Below are 20,391 nucleotides of genomic sequence, written 5' to 3'. Positions count from 1 at the left end.
CCCTCGGATTACCTAATAGGTCACTCTGTCTGTATGGCATGAAAGTGAAATTCACAGTCACAGATAGCTGTTTCAAAAGTTTGCTGAAGCAAAATTTCATGAGGTCTTTGATGTCTTAAAGCGGCGTGGTGTTAACAAGGGCAGTGAGCAAAATAACGATATCACGATGCTTTTTGGAGTACTTTAGTAATGCTTTTGGATTTATACCCAGTGTGTTATAAAGCTGGAGTGAAAATACAAAAACATAGAAGTTAAACTAATGGAGCGTGTATAAATATTTAAAAAATATCCATCAGTCAGCTATGGAGCCCATCAGGGGACATGGAGAAAAAATTAAATAAAGTTTAGTTTCCCGTGCGCACGTGAAACTATTGCATGCTCACATGAAACTATCGCATGCTCACGTGAAACTTTTGCGTGCACACATGAAACTATCGCGTGCTCACGTGAAACTTTTGTGTGCTCATGTGAAACTATTGCATGCACACATGAAACTATTGCATGCACACGTGAAACTATTGCGTGTGCATCTGAAACTACCGCGTTTAGTTTCGTGTGCGCACGTGAAACTATCGCGTGCGCACGTGAAACTATCGCGTGCGCACGTGAAACTATCGCGTGCGCACGTGAAACTATCGCGTGCGCACGTGAAACTATCGCGTGCGCACGTGAAACTTTCGCTTTCAGGTGCGCACAGGATAGTTTCACGTGCGCGCACTAAAGTTTTACGTGAGCATGCAAAACTAAACTTAAAATAAAAATCTGCACATGAAGGTTTTGCGTGAGCACATGAAAGTTTCATGTGAGCACATGAAACTTAACTTTTTAATTTTTTTACTCCAATGTCACCTTAGGGGCTCAGTAGTCAGCTACTTTTAAATATTTTTTATATTTACTTTTAATTAACTTTTAAAGAATCATAAAACATTATTTTAACTTCACTTACTGTACTAACCATGCTTATATTTGTGATAAAAATTGTGATTTTTACAAATACCTTTTCTTTTATATAATGTTGGATGAAAGTCAAATGCGAGATCTATGGGGCACTGTTTAACCAAATCTGTCTCTGCCGCGAGTTGCCAAAGTACTTAAGCTGTATCAAACACTTTTCTTTCACCCCTTTCTGGCAAAGATCTAACTAGCGTGACAGAAACAGCTCAACTGTGGAAGGGTCTGCGTGAAAAGGCCGGTCAGGCGTGACTAGGAGGGGGGTCGAGTAGAGGGGACAAAATTGTTTCGAAACCATGCAGAATTTGACCGAAACGCCTATTCTAGTGGAGATAAGTGAGAGGAAGTTGCACGGTGGTAACTTTATCGAACGACTTTAATAATAGCTGCCAATTACGTTTTGGGACGTTCAAAGATTCCCAGTTGAAAATCCTGATTGATAAGAAACGTACCGTTTATCGAATCACTTTACATAATATTGTTTCTCTGAGCTCTCTAAATCACACAAGCTGAGAACAGTAAGTTAAGTTACCTGGAGCGTGAAATTACATCCTGACACCTGTAGTCAATGCTGCCATGGCAACAGGTTGTGAGATTAGCAAAGATCACGCATCGAGTTTTATTTAAAGGGGTTACGCGATTTTAACATGAAATCAATTCATGCACAATTCGCACGAGAAGAGATCAGTTCGATAATGCAGGTGTGCGATTTGCCCTTCAGATAAATATAAAGCTAATAGTATCAGACACAGATATGTGATATTATCAGAGCACCTGACAACTATACGACTATAGCTATCATATTGTATCACGGTACTGACCTGTGGAGCAGTCGTGACCGGTCCAGTTGGGGTCACAATTACATGAATTAGTATCAGCCAAGAAGGTCCCATGACCCGAGCACTGCTCCATACATGAAGCGCGTGGACTTTCGCAGCCAGGTCCTCCCCATCCAACAAAACAGTGACATTCTCCACGTACACAAACTCCTCTCCCTGAGCAAGTTGGGTCTATGCAGTCCACTGCAAAAAAAAACAAAAAAATAACAACATTAACACATTGTAAGAATATATACTGTATTTTGATAAATGATGGTAAGCACACATACAGTTGATGGTACCCATAGTAGGAAAACAAATCCTATAAAAGTCTATGGGCACCGTCAACCGTGTGTTTACTTTTATTTAACAAAAATATCTTCTTTTGCGTTCAACAAAATAAAGAAACTCATACATGACAGTGAGTAAATTATGACAGACATTTTTTTGGGGGTGAACTATCCCTTTAAGTCACTTGGTAGTAATGTCTTAAAATACCAGCCTGATCTCACGAGAATTCATACGTATTTTACGAGTTGGCCAATTCGTATGAATTCATACAAAGTTAACTCTTTTCCCGCCATTGACGAGATATCTCGTCATTTAAGAGAAAACATTTGCATTTTAAAAAACGTGTTACTGATGAGGATTAAGGGTTTTCTGTAACACCGCGATTATCCATCAGATAATCCCTAATTTAAAAAAACTGAAGCAAAAAAATATTTATTCATTTTACACTGCATTTACGTTTTCATAATCGTTCTGAATCTGATCTCTAACAAAATTCCTTTAAAAATGCAATTATTTCAGCTTTTTTACAAATTTTTTTTTGAAGAAAAATACCTTATACCTACTTATAGTTAATAAGCAGAGAAATAATAGAGACAGGATGAAACTTTTTTTCCCCGTATTGTTTGAAAGGGTCTGTTCTATCATTTGATATATTTGTATGTTTATATATTTTTAGAAGAAAAAATTCCTGGAAGTTTTTTTTTTGGAAACTTTTGTGAAAATCACAAAAAATGCTGGCGGGCAACTTTAAAAAAAAAGGCTGGCGCCTAATAAGTTAATTGTGCAAAAATTATCACAAAAAAAAAAACTAGTTCTGGGCAAAAATTAATCGCGATTAATCGCGTACAAAATAAAAGTGATTTTTTGCATAGTATATGTGTGTGTGTACTGTGTGTAATTATTATGTATATTTAACCACACACGCATACATATATTCATTTCAGAATTTTTTTATTTATATATATATTTTTTTAAATGTATATATTATATAGAATATATAAAAATATAAATATATATATGAATGTGTGTATGTGTATTTATAAATAGGAAATAATTACACACAGCACTCATATATTATGCAAAAAAATCACTTTTATTTTGTATGCGATTAATCGCGATTAATCTTTGCCCAGCACAAAAAAAAACAAGAAGGAAACCCCACCCTTAACCCCACCATCACAGGGGTCAAGGCAAATTGTACAAAAATGTACAAATGTGGTCGTACAAATTAATTCAAATTAACCACCTCAAGAAAATGCGAACGAATTGCCATGAACTGTTGTTAAATTCGTAAAACACTATACTGTTTACCTTACCACAGTTAATCTTGGAGTGTATTACAATATTTACGACAGTATATCAATTCAAGTTAAAACTACAGAATGCATGAACCAAGTGTAGTAATCACTATATAATATACAATGGTTAAAAACTATAGTAAATTCCACAGAATACTACATTATACATTAACAAAGTGTAGTTATTGCTACAATTTACTACAGTTTACTACAATTACTACAGTACTATAGTAAATACTACAGAATGTGGATCCCAAATTTGAATTTAAATAATTTTTAGATGAACTATTAATTTATTTTTGTTTACATGTGCACAATAAACACTGTGATCAAATCTGAGTTCTGAGTGGTTTTGAACCACTGCACTTCACCAAACCTAAACAGACCAAAAGCATCCACATTTAACTGTTAAAGCCCGGTGTGCCCTGCTGTTTCTCATTCTATCGGAGGATGAATCTGACTTTATTCATCCATACCAGACCACAAGACATTCAACTCCTAACCTCTAGAGGTCAAGCTCTGGAGACCGCGCCACATGCTGGTCGCATCTGAGGCGTGCCGCTTCCCTGAGAGAAACACAATTTCCAAACGGTCAATTTAAATGACAGCATTTACTGTATGGCTGTGCCGTAACTGGCAGGTGGGAAGAGTGTTGTGTTGTTCCCACTTTGACTCCACCAGATTCTGGTAATGGGATTTTCTCCTTGTGTCATAGAGGGACAGAACTGCCGTGGTCCAAGCGTGTTCTGTTAAATTGAAAAGCGACGCTGGATGGGGTCCCCACTTACCACGAATCCAAAACCGAGCGTGACAGAATGCAACAAGGACATCCAAAATGTCCCATGGGCGAATGAGATCAAAATCCTGTAAATACATCTTACTCTTTATTTCTTTTTAATCTTTAGCACGTACTGTAACCTAACACATGCAAATAATTCGGCTTATGGCCTATTTGTTTCGTTGTATGTGGCCCGATAACCAAAAGTCAAGAGTCGTAGAAAAATGAATACGTTTATTCGAAAAATCGGAATGTACCCTCACAGATGGCAAACATGAGACCAGCTGGGGCATGATGGGAAAGGAGCGTTGGGGTCGCTACATTGCTGGCTCCCTTTACCATGACACAAATGGGTGGAGAGGCCGTTCCTATAGACGAGCAGGAGTTCAGGCCTCTTAGCAGATGGTTTGGGCACAAGGCACAGAGATCATAGGCTAAATGACAAGAGTCCCTCTGCTGGCAATTAATCATCGCTGCCTGAAGGTCGTGGCGAAGAAAGGTAGAACCGTTAAAGGGCCAGCGTCTGCATTCTCACTCTGGAATGGCCGACGGTGAGACCCGAAATAGAATCGGTGGGGGTCAGAGGAGTCAGAACGTACCATTTGTCAAAACTGGTCGGTCTATTTATCATCTTAAGATGAGAAGCTTCAAAAACCGTCGGGCACAATGGCCGTATTCTCAGTTTGCCGAATTTCCTGTGAAAAAGTATTGTTTGGACTTTTAATGAATTTGTAGTATCCATAATGTATGCAGAAGAGCACAGAGACTTCCTAGATGTGGGCTGCACCGAACTCGAAGGTCATGAGCCGATCTTACATATCGATGGGTATGCATACTAAAAAGGCCATGATGGTGGAAAAAGATGTGGTGCTTTTACTGTGTGATTTGGTGCGTATAATTCAGACTACGTCACTTCAGTCTTACAAATAAAGGTTCTTTGTTTTCCTTCCATGAAAAACCTAAACATCCACTGACGAAACACTGCTCTATGGTATTGGTGCAAAAAACCATTTTGTACACTAGAAAACAACATAGACATCACTTACAACCTACAGTACTGTGGAACAGTGACGTTTCAGATGATATGATGAATGAAGATTTATCTGTACTAATACATCCAGCACATGCTACAAGCATATACCCTTAGTGGTTGCTACAGTATTTGACATTCACTTGACCCTTTTGCTGTAACAGATATGAGAATCACTTTTATCTGTACCTTCTTCACAGTTCTCCCCCTTGTAGCCTGGATTACAGATGCACGTTCCCACAATGCACGTGCCGTGTCCGCTGCAGGTGATGTCGATGCACTGGTTGGTGGGAACGTCACATTCGGACCCTTTCCAGCCACTGTGACACATGCAACGTCCTTTCAGGTACTGACCGTTTCCACTGCACAGTACGGGACAGGACGCTGAAGAGACACAGAGATGACAAACGTTGGTACAAGAGAACAATGATTGTGGAAGATTGTTGGACTCGTGTAGTTTGTGTGAAAATCAATATAACATGACACAAGACTGACTATAGCTTGATATAAAATGGTAAAAGTGAGACTAAATTGATCCTGAAGTTCAACTTTCAGAAGAATAAACTAGAAAAAGAGACTGCAGAAGAACGAATGTGTTAAAATAACACATCTTGTGTCTAGTTAAAGGATTAGTCCAATTTTTTTTTAAATCCAGATAATTTACTCACCACCATGTTATCCAAAATGTTGATGTCTTTCTTTGTTCAGTCAAGAAGAAATTATGTTTTTTGAGGAACACATTCCAGGATTTTTCTTATCTTAATGGACTTTAATGGACCCCAACACTTAACAGTTTTATTGCAGTTTAAAATTGCAATTTCAAAGGACTCTAAATGATCCCAAACGAGGCATAAGGGTCTTATCTAGTGAAACGATTTGCATTTTTGACAAAAAAAGCACATTTAAACCACAATTTCTCATCTATCTCCAGTCCTGTGATGTGCCAGCGCGACCTCACGTAATTACGTAATTCTGTGGAAAGGTCACGTGTTACATATATGAAACGCACATTTGCGGACCATTTTAAACAATAAACTGACACAAAAACATTAATTAGTATCATTCCACATACAACGACGTCTGAACGGTCCTCTTTCTCTACACTTGTAAACACTGGGGCGTAGTTTTGCATAAATCATCCGTGACCTCTTGACGTGATGACGTATTGCGTGAAGTCGCGCTGGCGCGTCACAGGTGGTTAAAAGTGCATAATTTTTATTTTTCTTGTTAAAAATGACAAACGTTTCGCTGGATGGGACCCTTGTGCCTAGTTTGGGATCGTTTGGAGTCCTTTGGAGCTGCAATTTTGAACTGCATTAACTGTTGGGTGTTGCGGTCCATTGAGGTCCATTGGTATGAGAAAAATCCTGCAATGTTTTCCTCAAAAAACATAATTTCTCTTGACTGAACAAAGAAAGACATAAACATTTTGGATGACATGGTGGTGAGTAAATTATCTGGATTTTTTTTAAAGAAAATTGACTAATCCTTTAAGGACAACACATGTAATCTTTGTGTTCATTTTAGAACAACACACTTTGTTGCAACATCTTGTGTTGTCCCTTTTATTTATTTAAACATAGAATCAGCACAAAATGACACATAATGTGTTAAATAAGATAACACATCCTTTCTTAGGGTGTAGGAAACAAATGAGAAATATCTATTTAATGTGACGGCACACAGAAATACTTCATCAAAGTATTGGATTAATGTTTTTATATCCACTTTTTACTGTTTTTTACTGCATTTTTTTTCTAAATGCTATGTCCATTCATTATATTATAACACTTTTCCTGTTGTTTCATATTAGTATTGTTATAAGTAAAGCATTGTATGCATTAGTGCTATGAGTTGTTATGGGATCTTTATCAAATGGGCATAGATGCTTATTATCATTTAAATTTAATTTTTAAAAATATTATCAGGGTAAATTCTTGCAAAGGAAAGAAAGATTGCAAGATATGAGACGGGTAAACAGAACATTCACCTCTGCTGCAGTCAGGCCCCCTGAAGCCGGGAAAACAGTGACAGTTTCCGGCTACGCAGTCTCCATTCCCAAAACAGTTACTAGGACAGTCATCAATCGAGTCTAGAAGAACAAAAACAATGTGGTCAGAAAATGTTTACTATTTTCTGTTCAGTTTCATTTTTAAAGGGGTCATGTCATAAACTTTGTTTTTAATCTTTTGGAATAAAAGCAGTCAATGTACTATGAAAACACTTTCAGAACTCAGTTCTCCAAGCCCATTTATTGAAACTAAGCTGTTTAATGTCACCTTCATGTGTGTATAAACATTATTAAAACATTAAACTGTTTTTCTGACCAGCCCAACATATAAACATTGGCTTAATTAATAGATGTGTTCGAATTCATGCAGCGCCCCAAGAACTGACTGGTGGATGACTTCAAAGTAGTGCAATGCGATTCGAAAGGAGACTCATCCCTATGATCTCGAATCGCTCTTGTGGCACTTTGAAGTAGGTGTACCTCATTAATGGTGCAATGTGGGACTTTTAGAAGGATCTTTTGACTGAAATGCAATATAATATACATAAAGACCGTACAAAATTTACTGTATTGTTTTTATTACCTTACAATGAGAAGTTTTTATCTTCATACACCGAAGTTCACCTTACATGGAAGTCGCCGTCATGTTTCTACAGTAGCCCTAAATGGACAAACTGCTCTATAGTTTTGTTTATAAGCTCACCTAAGGGATTATTAGGAACACCTGTTCAATTTCTCATTAATGCAATGGTGTGGGGGATGTTTCTTGGCACACTTTAGGCCCCTTAGTGCCAACTGGGCATCGTTTAAATGCCATGGCCTACCTGAGCATTGTTTCTAACCATGTCCATCCCTTTATGACCACCATGTACTCATCCTCTGATAGCTACTTCCAGCAGGATAATGCAGCATGTCACAAAGCTCAAATCATTTCAAATTAGTTTCTTGAACATGACAATGAGTTCACTGTACTAAAATGGCCCCCACAGTCACCAGATCTCAACCCAATAGAGCATCTTTGGGATGTGGTGGAACGGGAGCTTTGTGCCCTGGATGTGCATCCCACAAATCTTCATCAACTGCAAGATGCCATCCTATTAATATGGACCAACATTTCTAAAGAATGCTTTCAGCACCTTGTTGAATCAATGCCACGTAGAATTAAGGCAGTTCTGAAGGCGAAAGGGGGCCAAACACAGTATTAGTATGGTGTTCCTAATAATCCTTTAGGTGAGTGTACGTTGTCTCAGACGATGGCGTGTTTGTCCTGTGACGACTACGCGTTTCGAAAAAGAGATGTGGACTGAGGCGTTGGTTGCAATTCACAGATGCCACTAAATTTTCCACATTGCACCTTTAGGTAAAACACAACTAATGGAATGACTTTGGGGCGGGACACATTTTAAAAATAAAAATAAATGAATTCGCTGTTAGCTAAAGGTGAAGTGGAACTCAAGTGGATACACTTGAAAACTTACCACAGCGTAATGAGGATTTCGGTTCAATTAGCGAAGCTCTCTCGTGACAAGTAACTAACGTTGACCGTCACAAAGCTGACACGGGCTGCATGACACGTCTGAGGAACAGCTAATGAAAGTCACATGTATTGTGTGCTTTGGTGAAGCATGCTTATTTAAACGCAGCCAATGTCAACAAGTTAATTACAAGATTTCGGATTTGTAGAGCGTATCTGAAAGGGTTTATTTTAGATTGCGGGTATATTCGACTAGACTCCTGGTGTGAAGAAGTGGTGCTCGATTCTTGGAAGACACAAGCTGATGGCACTCGGGTTGCATTCAGAGGTCAATTAGGAGAAATAGTGAAATCAAATGGAAAATTTTGTCTTTGTTTATTCTCAACATACACCCTTATGATACATTTTTGTCAAGCAAGAATATTTACAGCACGCAGTTTTTTGCAAACAATAAAGCTAAAATAACACACTTTTTATATGGATTTAAATAATATGAACACTATTGTTTTAACACAATGAGTGGGTAAAATACCTAGTGGGTAAAACCCTATTTTTTTATTAAATGATCCTGGTAAATCTCCATATTTTACAAAAATAATTCATCCAAATTTTATCTTGTAAACTATTCCTTAAACATAAATTATGTAAACTTCTTATTTGTAAATAGGAAAATCCCACAATTCCTCGCAGCTGAAAAAAAAAAACAGATGCATTCTGAATTAAACATGAAATAACAATAATAGTCTCTCTCCCTCTCTAAGGCACCCAATGAGCCGCTGGTGCGCTCCGGGCTCAGCTCTCTCGACAAAGATGCTTTTGTGTCGGACAAAGGGCTGGAAATGTGAGTCCGGACACAGCATTCCCCTTCCTCAAGAGACTTAATCATTGCGGAAGATGCAACAGACGGAAAGCTGAACGCTGAGAGAGAGGGGAGAAAGAAACACAGAGGGAGGGAGGTAAACAGGCTGGGGTGCGGAAGGAGTGTTTCTGAAAGGATTTTAAAGGCAAAGCTCACTTGATGTAAAAGGAAAAGGCTGTCCAACTGGATGTCCCCTGGTATGCCTGAGCCGATCAAGACTTTGCTGGGGCGTTTGATGCCCTCCAGCCTTTATTTCTAACCAGAGGCCGTGCGGGGCTACCGAGTGTGTGTTGTAGCATAATGGAGTGTGTGAAGATGAATGAGATGTTTGCAATTATACAAGTCGTATTCCTTGCACGATAACTTATCGCTTTGTTTCTCTGATATCAAGGGGTTACAGAAACTATCAGAACTTTCAGTTAAGCTCGCGTACAGCATTCCTGACGTCGTGACTTATCCGAGTTCAGTAGCACGAGTCCAGACGACTGCCTTTTAGAACTTTCATGTATAATTTGATCTCTAAGCAGTGACTTAGCCATAACGTCCATGTTTGGTCTTTACTACAGTACAAGAAAGGTGTAGTCCATATTTCAGCATGCTTTAAAAGTTTAATTTGCGCTGCATGCAGAGATAAAAGAAAAAGCAATGCATACCAAGATACGCTGTATCTGGGCGTAATTCTTTCTGTTAAAGGGACTGTAAGTAGGATTTAAAATGTTTTATTAATCAAAATCAATGTCTTTATTCATAAATATGTCCTCGTTGGTGTCAAATGACCTCTGCCAGTGATCTGACTTTTCTTTGTAAGTTTAGAATTTCTACTCTTTACTTACATTGAACGGGTAAGTCCAAGGAGGCTTCCATATCGTTCCGCCGTATTAATAAACTATAATAGCAGAGAGGGACAAAAAGCACTAGCCTACCAACGCGTTTTCATTCAGAACACTTATGCTGAGTTTACACCAAACGCGTTTTGGGCGTCAAAATCGCGTCTACCGCGCCAAGTTTGACGCTTGAACACTTTGAATGCATTCGCGCGTGTAGAGCGGAGTAGACGCGCGGAAAAGCAAGCATTTGACACGCGTCCGAAGCAAAATCCGCTTCTTGTGGGAGGGGCAACTGCTGTGCGAGTGTCTGTTTGCAAGATGACTGATTTTACTTGTGCATTTATCAAGAGAGTTACCAGTTTGTATTGGGTAACCTTACTATAGGGGGAAAATAAATGGCGCGGGTCGATAAACATCACGTGACTCAAAAGTGAAGTGTGTATTACAACTTACCAGGTTGCCCAAAGTCCTTACTGACACTCTTCCAAGCGAGGTCCTTTTTATTCCTGTCTCCTCTATAGAAATAACAACGTGTGTCATATAACTTCGAGTGACTGCTTGAGTGAGTGACTCCGGGCGGAGCTGCCACCACAGCAGCAGGCAGGCTCCTGATTGGTTAACGCGGCACGAAATTCCGCCAAAGTTAAAATTTTTCAACTCGGGCGTCAGCTGCAAATTCGCGTGAACCGCAAAATGCACAAAAGCACAATTCGCGCGTACCGCGCACAACGCTCAATTCGCGCGAGCTTCACGCGTGAATGAGGCGGAAACGCGTCTTCCGCTCAGCGCCGAACGCCTTTTCCGCGCCGCCGGACCTCCTGACGCGCATCAACGCGTCTGCACATTGACTTAACATCGAAATCACTCGCGCTTCACGCCTCTACCGCGGTTGGTGTAAACGCACCATTAAACCAGCTGCAATGGACAAGGAGATCAGTGAGAACATAAGGGCTACCGTAGTTGCAACACGCATTTGGAAAGGGGAGGCGCTAGAGAGCACTGTTCGTTTTAATGCAAAATACAATTTCACCACTAGATGGGGGTAAATCCTACTTATTGCCCCTTTAATATATTTAGCCAAAAAGTGGCAATTTCAAGCCACAAGCAGCTCCAAAGGGAAATGCAAAAAAAAAGTGATGCTTGCATGTGCAAAACTCACTGTCACAATACTATTGCACGCTGCCATGCAGTATTAGTAAGTCTGCAATGCACATATCTCCACAAGCTGTAGGATCTTATTTATTATTTATGTGTGGAGCGCATATAATTGTGCAATATTGTTTTTGTCCACGGTTGCATTAAAGATACAGGCAATCTATCAACATGGATGTATAGATAAGAGGGAGTATTTTAACATCTGAGGCTTTTATTTTCTTCATACTATTCAGACAGTAATGAAATACTCCCGTATTTTTTCATATAGCACCGCTATCCTTGGTTTTATTCTGACTATTTTATATAAGAGTTGTTGTTGAAGTGAAGGCTGAAGGACAGAAGCAATCAGTCAGCGATCGCTGAAGATGCATCCTTGATACTGTGATGGCAAACGAGACCCCGTGGCACGTGGGACGGATACCCAAGCTTTGTAATGAGTCGTCGTGAGAATCAGGGATGAAGACCGAAAATACAAAGGAAGGAGGAAATAAAAATAGAAGTCACGGGGAAGGTAAAATCCAGAACAATAGAGGAATTCAACACCCCAGTTCCTATGATGAACTGTTGGACCCAGAAGAAATTTGTATTTCTATCATATTTATATATCATAACCAGGTGCAGTCTGAATCCCACTTATTGAACTAACCCATTTTTTTCCAACATTTCTCACTCCCTCTGTCCTTTTCAATCTTTCTTCACCTTTTCTTTCAGTCTCCCTCTGCGCCGCACAGCCTAGAGTCAAATCATCTCAGGCGTGACTCCCATCCCCGGCCCTCCGCTGCGAAGCCCTCCATCCGCCCCGGAACCGCAGGCGGCCGACAAACCCCGATGGAGGTTGCATCCGAGAACCAGCAATGCAGGATAAACAGAGCGTCTCCACCGTGTCACATCTCGTATATAAAGTATCGTGTTTCGCGCTCGTCGGGGGTGGCGGGGCGTAATGTCGCCTTTTCCCTCGACGAGCTGGAACTGCAGAAATGGCTGCATGGCATCGATCGACAGCCTGCCAAACTCCCTCCTCTCTCCCATCACAGATGGGCCGTGGCCCAGGAGCGTTTAATTAAAGAGCATGCGAGTACAGCTCCCAGCTGCCACCTCCACGTAAACCGAAACCTCAAGACGGCCCCGAGCTCTGCTCTTCCTCCTAGACGCCTTTTGCGGTAATCAAAGGCGCACAGGAGAAAGGATGCAATCGGCGCCATCAGGGAGGCGACCGTGGCAAAGCGAGGGTGGCAAAGTGCCTCTTTAGTGGCAGAAATGCACATGCGAACATGATCAAATGACGTTCGATAATATCCGCAGTGGGAAGGACGGGTCGACGAGCTTTAAATCAAGGCCGCTGTGTTCTATGCAAATAGAGAGCCGAGGACAAAATCACAATCAAATCTACAAATATGAATGGAAAATGTGTCTTTGATGGTGGAAAGGGCATGAAAGTGGTTGAATAATGAGCGACTGATTCTTGACCACTGGGAAAAAATCAATGATTTTGATTTTTGTTGTTTTTAGTAGCTAAATGGGGAAAAGTCCAGAACAATTTCTAAGCAATTTATATGATAGAGTTTATATGTTAAGGTAGTGAAATAGAAGCACAATATGTGGCTCATTCTATGAAAACCCAGCTAAAGTCATTGTTTTCTACATAAAATCAGCCTACATTATGTGAAAATATAACCATGATATATTTAATATTGACTGCATGAGGTCATATCAAAGATTGAAATCAATGTAAACTCAATGGTTAAAAATAAACCAAATAAATCTCATCATTAGATCATGAGACTTTCACGGATTTCACACCCACATATTTAAAATAACAATATTAATTCCCTAAAACTTGTGTGGCCTTGTTAACCTTGTGGGATATAAAAGATGGATGTCCTTCACAGACACAAATGCTGTTTAATAAATATCTTATTGTGAAATATTTTGTTTTATTTTAGTTGTATATGTCACGTTTCTTTAAAGGATACATATGTACGTTGCACCTTTTATAAGTTTTACATTTATATGGGACCCTGAACCACAAAACCAGTCATAGGGGTCAATTCTGAGACCCAAAATTTACCAATTAAAAGTTTGAATAAATGAGCTTTCCATTGACGTATGGTTTGTTAGGATGGGACAATATTTGGCCAAGGTACAACTAATGAAAATCTGGAATTTGAGGGTGCAAAAATTATAAATATTGAGAAAATCGCCTTTAAAGTTCAAGGTTCAAATTAAGTTATTAGCAACACATACAGTGGGGAAAATAAGTATTTGATAATATACTTATTTTCACTTAATATTTCAATTTATTTATTATGACTCAACTTGTATACTTAAATGTTCTGATTTCTTTGTATGAATTCAATATTTGTCTTGATGGCTATCTGGTGGAAATTTTGTGTCAATAGCCCACTTAGAAATCCCCTTACTGATAAAAATGCGGATGTGTCAAATACTTATTTTCCCCACTGTATTAATAATGATAAATACACGTTTTGGTATATTTATGGTAGTACATTTACAAACATCTTCATGGAACATGATCTTTACTTATTAATACCCTAATGATTTTTGTTATATAAAAAAATACAATGTATTGTTGGCTTTTGCTTCAAATATCGCCATGCGACTTAACCTGGCTGCTTTTGTGGTCCAGGGTCACAAAAACCTATATAAAGTTGTGGTTTAAGTTCAGCTGATTTAAGGACGTGACATTGCAACAAAAAATATATCAAATTTAAATCGAGTCCACGCTGTTCTATGCAAATAAAGAGCAAGTGAGAGGCGAGATTCACTGGCAGACACTCAGAAACTAACAAGAGTCTTACGGCCATCAGTGAAGAACGCATGCAGTCGGCTCATTTCCGCAATCTTTCTTATTCAAATCCACCTTGATTACTCTGTAGAGGTCTGAGCTGCCTAAGATGGCAATGCTAAAAAGGGTAATATCACTTGTGCCTGCCTCTGATAAGTACTGCAAACTAGTCTTGTAATGCCTCATTCAAGTTTCGGTTGGGTAAAATGCCAGATAATTTTGGCTGAGACTGACTGCCAAGACCAGAATATTTAAAATTGTTGATTTAAGTTGGGATGGCATGTACATTGAGTTTCAGTTTCCAAATCTAAACAGACATTTTAATTAGTGCAAAAATTGACATGTTGCATTGTCTAACTGTGCTCTTCGTGGTCCATTTAATAATGATTTAAAGGGCCGGCTCACCTAAAAATGAAAAACCTCTTTAAACCCTTATGAAGTTTACATACTGTCAGCGCATAAAGTTGAGTGAATTTAAAGACTTACAGATGGTAGCTGCCAATTTTATTGTGGTTTAAATGGGAAATGCCAGTGTTTTTCCCAAACCATCCAAAAGAAAATTGCGGACAGAGTTACCTACTGTTTTGACAAATGCCAAGTTGTGTTGTAATTTAATTCCTGAATTGACATTGCTGAATTTATGATGAGGAATTGGCCCAAAACATTTTGAAAAGCTTACCGCTAAGTGCTCTACAGCAGTTACTCGACACTTCACACGTTGATGAGAAATTTTGCATAATGGATGTTTGTTTTTAAAATTACATTCAAGAATTAAATTACACCGCCACTCCATCCTAGTCAATCGCAGCTAAGAAAACCAAGTTTCCGATTAGGTAAAAAGTTAAATGAGCCACTCCACACAAACTTGTACTGCGCCATCACGTTCATTTGACGTGCCATTAGCAAGCAGTGTATGAAAAGTTACATCTGATGCTTCAAAACATACGCTAATGCAATTTAACATCATACTAACCAATTGCCGTTGTTAGAAAGGACACCTGTTCTGTTTCCTTTCCATCATTATACACAGCCAGGTGCCAGATGCCCGAGTCCATGTACTGTATGAATCCCGTATCGTGATTGGTTAGGGGAGCCAGGCTTCGTTGCTGGGCTGGAAAAGGTGGCCCTTCGATGCTCGGCACCCCCTGAGCCAGGAGCCGACGGCCGTCCAACAGTTCCACAAAGTCAAACTGGAGACAGGAGAGAGGCAGACAGACCACAGATAGACATTAGGGCCGACACATGAGCCTTCAGCAGCTGATAAGCTCTCTGTGTTGGAGTCAACGTTTAGCGGGTCTCTAAGGAATGGCTGAGACTGTGATTGTGAGAAGACGACTAATGCAGGTGTTAAAAAACAACACCTTATACTGGGCTATTTTTACAGGTGACACTCATAGTAAGAACATGTCTGTGACATTACTTTAACTAAAGTTAGCACAAAATCTACACAAATTGTTATTACTATAACGATAAATATTATTAGTTACCTCAACTTGCAACTTGCAATAAATAAAAATTGAAAAAAAATTGTTTTATATCATCAAGGCTGAGAAAAGATCATGTACTGTTTGTTTGTGTATGTTTATGTCTATTACAAGACTTTTTAAAAAATGTGGCTGCAAGTGTTTTGTATGACATGCTATGAACAAATAGTTTGCATTGTGCTGGTAAGACCATACTCCCAAGCCAATTTAGACCCCAAAAAGGCCAATCCCGGTACTAAAATCATTCCCATTCCCAAGATGGTGAGTCATTATCAATGACATTATTTTCATTTTTGGGTGAACTATCACTTTAAAGTTAAATATAAATAAATATAGTAACGCATTACTTTATAAATGTACAAATTAACATTTGAGTTACTTTTTCTAAAAAGTAATGCGAGTTACTTTTCAAGTTATTTAATTCAATAAAAAAATTAAAATAATGTGCTGAATTAAACTGAACATATTAACATAGAATTACACACTTGTGCGCCTAAACGGGAACAGTTTGAGTCAGAAACAGAAATGGTAGACCAGAGCTTGACATTTTTGTGATCATAAAAAACACCTGCAAGGTCTGAAAGAGATCAAGTCCCAGCAAAGTAAGAAAAAGTAACGCAAAAGACGTAAGCATTACTTTCCATGAAAAGTAACTAAGTAACGCAATTAGTTACTTTTTTATGGAGTAACTTAATATTGTAATTAGGGATGCACCGAAATGAAAATTCTTGGCCGAAACCGAAAACCGAAAAAGAGGAAACCAAGGCCGAAAACCGAAAGCCGAAACACCGAAAGAAATTATGCCAATTATTAGTACTACCATTGCACTTATGGTATTTTGTGTGTAATAGAAATGGAGTCAACACACACAATTTGAGAAGAAAATTAAGCCAAACAGCATGTGGCATTAACAAACCCAACTTCAGTTATATAGGCTATCTGCCTCACATCTGGAAAAACTGGTGAGTAGGCTACTTGTGACACATCAGGTTGTTAATAGTTAAACTGTTTGTTTAATTAATCCTTTGGTGCTTGTTTGCCATGCAGTATACATTTAAAAACTGAGATGTGCTAGTTGTGGTTTTGTTTTAACGTTAATGTTACAAAATGCTGATAAAAAATGATGGCATTTTAATGCACGTTAAAACCCCGAATGGATCAAAGGCTCAGTCAAATATGGATATCTTCTTTATTTAGTCTGACATGTTTTTGTTTAGAAAGAAAATCATATTTAGCCTACCTTCTCCGGTGAAACCCGTTTTTCTCATTAATGCCAGCTGCAGAAAAAACTCTGCTCTGTTGTTATCCAGTGAGAACAACAAACGGAACTAACAAATATATCTGAATTTAATATTATGTTACAAATAACGCAAGCTGGCTTGATACATTATTGCAGAGGGTGCAAAGTTACGAGCTTAATTTAACAACACTTCACAAAACGGAGCTATTGTTTGCTGTTACGGCATTTGCAGTTATCGGGTTCGTTATAACCATAACCACAGATAAAATACATGTTCTCCGTTTCGCTTTCCATGTGTGTCTCGTGTCGTTTTAACAACAAAATAAACTAGGCTATATAAGAAAGCTAACAAATCTCTCATGATGCACGCTGATGCGGCGGCGGAGAAGCACGTCTAACACCCGGCATTAAAACTCTAAACACTTAAATGAGTCTGCAATCTGAATTACCAAAACAATCAGAAATACATACATATTAATTTTCATGTATATTTTATATTAAAGATTAAATGAGCAGTAGCCGTAATGCTGCGGTGGCGGATTAAAAACATTTGAATATCATTTTTTCCCCATTCTAATTATTATTGCAGATCGAATATTTGACCATTCGTGCACATCCCTAATTTTAAAAGCAATCATGTCTGTTATTCTGGATGTTAATCTGAACGAATGTTTAGTCGGAGCTTGTGAAAACAGTACACAAATGCCAAGAGAAGATCCGCGGGTTTGGACACAAACATTACGGTCGTGGGCGGGAGTGGAACTCACAGGTTGCGGAGGTCCTGCACAGAAATTCGGCGGACGCGGGTTTGAGAGAAATCTAGTCCACACCGCAGATATGTTACTTCAGACAAGCACGTGCAGGTCGCGGTTTCTGTTTGCGTCCTCACATTATTTCGGCCGTATTTGTTCGGTGATAAAAGTCTTTCGGCCGAAAACCGAAAATCCACTTTTGGGCCATTTTCGGCCGAAAATTTTCGGTGGCCGAATATTCGGTGCATCCCTAATTGTAATGCAATACTTTCCCCAATACTGGTTACCACATTATCTTAGTTTAAACTATTCATATCAATTATCAATGGGTATTGTTTATTTTTCAATGGGGATTATTCATTTTAAAATGATTGATCAAAGGTTATTTTTTATTAAGGTTGTATTTAATTACTTTACAATAAGTCTGTATTTGTTGTACCATGAAGTAACAATGAACAACACTGTTTTTTGGCATGTATTAATCTTTGTTAATGTCAATACAGTTATTTGTGTTAGTTCGTAGTGTATTAACTACCGTTAACAGTTACAACTTTTAATTAAAAAATTGTATTAGTACATTTTGAAAACAACATGAAATGAGATTAATAAATGTTGTAGAAGTATTGTTTATTAACGTAGACTCACACCAGCCACGTTTGAGGCGTCAAAATTGCGTCTACTGCTCCTAGTTTGCCGCTTGAACAGTTTGAGTGTACTCGTTTTATTCGCGCGTGAAATTCTAGTCACTGAGCCATTCACGTGGAAATTTGCGTAATGGGAGGAGCTTCTGTGACTCCGCTCGCATTCTGTAATCATGTCACTGCTAGAGCAAGCTCCTGATTGGTTAACCAACGCGTTTTTCTGCCAAAGTTTAAATTTTTCATCTTGTGCGTTTGCCGCGGCAACGCTCAATTCGCGCCATTCGCGTCTACCGCATGGCACTAAATGCCTCATTCACTAATGACTTAAATTAATCAAAAGGTTGAGTTTGTCAATAAAGTATTGTTTATTAACGTAGACTCACACCAGCCACGTTTGAGGCGTCAAATTCACGTCTACTGCTCCTAGTTTGCCACTTGAACAGTTTGAGTGTACTCGTTTCATTCGCGCGTGAAATTCTAGTCACTGAGACATTCACGTGGAAATTCACGTAATGGGAGGAGCTTCTGTGACTCCGCTCGCTTTCTGTAATCACGTCACTGCTAGAGCAAGCTCCTGATTGGTTAACGCGTCGCGTTTTTCTGCCAAAGTTTACATTTTTCATCTTGTGCGTTTGCCGCGGCAACGCTCAATTCGCGCCATTCGCGTCTACCGCATGGCACTAAATGCCTCATTCACTAATGACTTAAATTAATCAAAAGGTTGAGTTTGTCAATAAATTGGCGAACCATTGATTGAAATAATCCAGAATTTTTACATTTAATGTCTTTATGCTGGTTAAAAACTATACTGTATTAAGTAAAAAAAAATTTGCATTGCAGTAATGAGAAAAAATACAAAACACCGAAAATATATTAATTTATTTGTTTGGTTTTGGAGGGGAATTATGACTTTTTGTGATATTGAATTCATAATTGTTTGACAATTGAATAATCATATTTACCATATGGACTACATTAGATAGTTTATTATTCCTTACCGGTGCTCGATTGAAAGAGTCTATCAACCAAGACCTTAAAGTAATTTCCAGTGACACAACACCACTGCACCTATGGACCTGATCAATACTGGAAGGCTGAGATGCTCTGTGTTCAATACTGAAATTAAGTGTCTGTTTATGTCAAAGCCTTTGAGAGAAGTCTTTTTGAGACAATAATATGGCTTGAAATGAAATGAAACCTTGCGGGAATACATCACTGCTATAACCCATTGACAAATGAATCATGTGGACAAAGAGTCAAACAGCAGTGGGTAATGCATGTTTGATTGATTTGTGTTTAATTGAAAAAGCACAGGAGGTAAAGAACTACTGTGAAGCCCATCCATGACAGATCTATAAAGTGTTAAAATAACTTCTTACCCAGCAAAACGTGCAGAGGCAACATAAGTAAACCCAGGTTAGTTTGTGATCAAGTTTGGCTCAGACAATGGTGGGAGTTTGGAGAGTGAGTGTTCAGGAAACATGTTTGTATAAAGTTTTACTTTTCCAGTTCCATTTAGCAGTAGAGCAGACATTTCACATTTACACTTTATGTTTAAGGCACCTTAAGCTGTGATGTTTAAATATAGAAGTTATAATTTTGTTAACATCCTCAAAACTTTATCATTTGGTTCAGAAACATTTTTTGGATCCTACCCACCTGTGTGTGTGATGGAGGCAGCCCTCTTCTTCCATAGATCCCCACCAAGGCATCTTTACTAAGAGACACGTTGAATTTGAGGTACATGGGGTGGTCAATAAAGACCTGCGACCTCCAAAAGATTCCTGGCGGGATCAGCTGTCCGACTTTGCGTCCCACGTCTATCTCTCCCATGTCTATGAAGCTGTCTTCTGGGAAAAAGCCGTCTAGTTTACCTGCGGAAAATGAGATCTATCAGTCAGCTGGACGCCTCATAAATCTACCATATGGTGTGAGGAGAGGGGTCAGTGTGCTGGGTGAATGACCCTCTTGCTCAT

General features: G+C 38.9%; 1 protein-coding gene across 11 annotated transcripts in view; it reads right to left on the bottom strand.

The window, feature by feature from the left end:
• The window catches only part of tenm4 (teneurin transmembrane protein 4), a 287,452-nt gene that overhangs the window by 91,760 nt on the left and 175,301 nt on the right, over window positions 1-20,391 (bottom strand). For all 11 annotated transcript variants that reach the window (XM_055195967.2, XM_055195958.2, XM_055195960.2 and 8 more), the window contains 5 exons: window positions 20,075-20,289; window positions 15,272-15,488; window positions 7,157-7,258; window positions 5,356-5,550; window positions 1,773-1,973 (listed from right to left, as the gene is read on the bottom strand). In XM_055195967.2, coding sequence (XP_055051942.1) covers window positions 1,773-1,973; window positions 5,356-5,550; window positions 7,157-7,258; window positions 15,272-15,488; window positions 20,075-20,289 — 930 coding nt within the window. The remainder of the gene's footprint in view (window positions 1-1,772; window positions 1,974-5,355; window positions 5,551-7,156; window positions 7,259-15,271; window positions 15,489-20,074; window positions 20,290-20,391) is intronic.

Source organism: Misgurnus anguillicaudatus, chromosome 24 (assembly GCF_027580225.2).
Source record: "Misgurnus anguillicaudatus chromosome 24, ASM2758022v2, whole genome shotgun sequence".
Lineage (NCBI taxonomy): Eukaryota > Metazoa > Chordata > Actinopteri > Cypriniformes > Cobitidae > Misgurnus > Misgurnus anguillicaudatus.
This window is presented reverse-complemented; position numbering and strand designations above follow the sequence as displayed.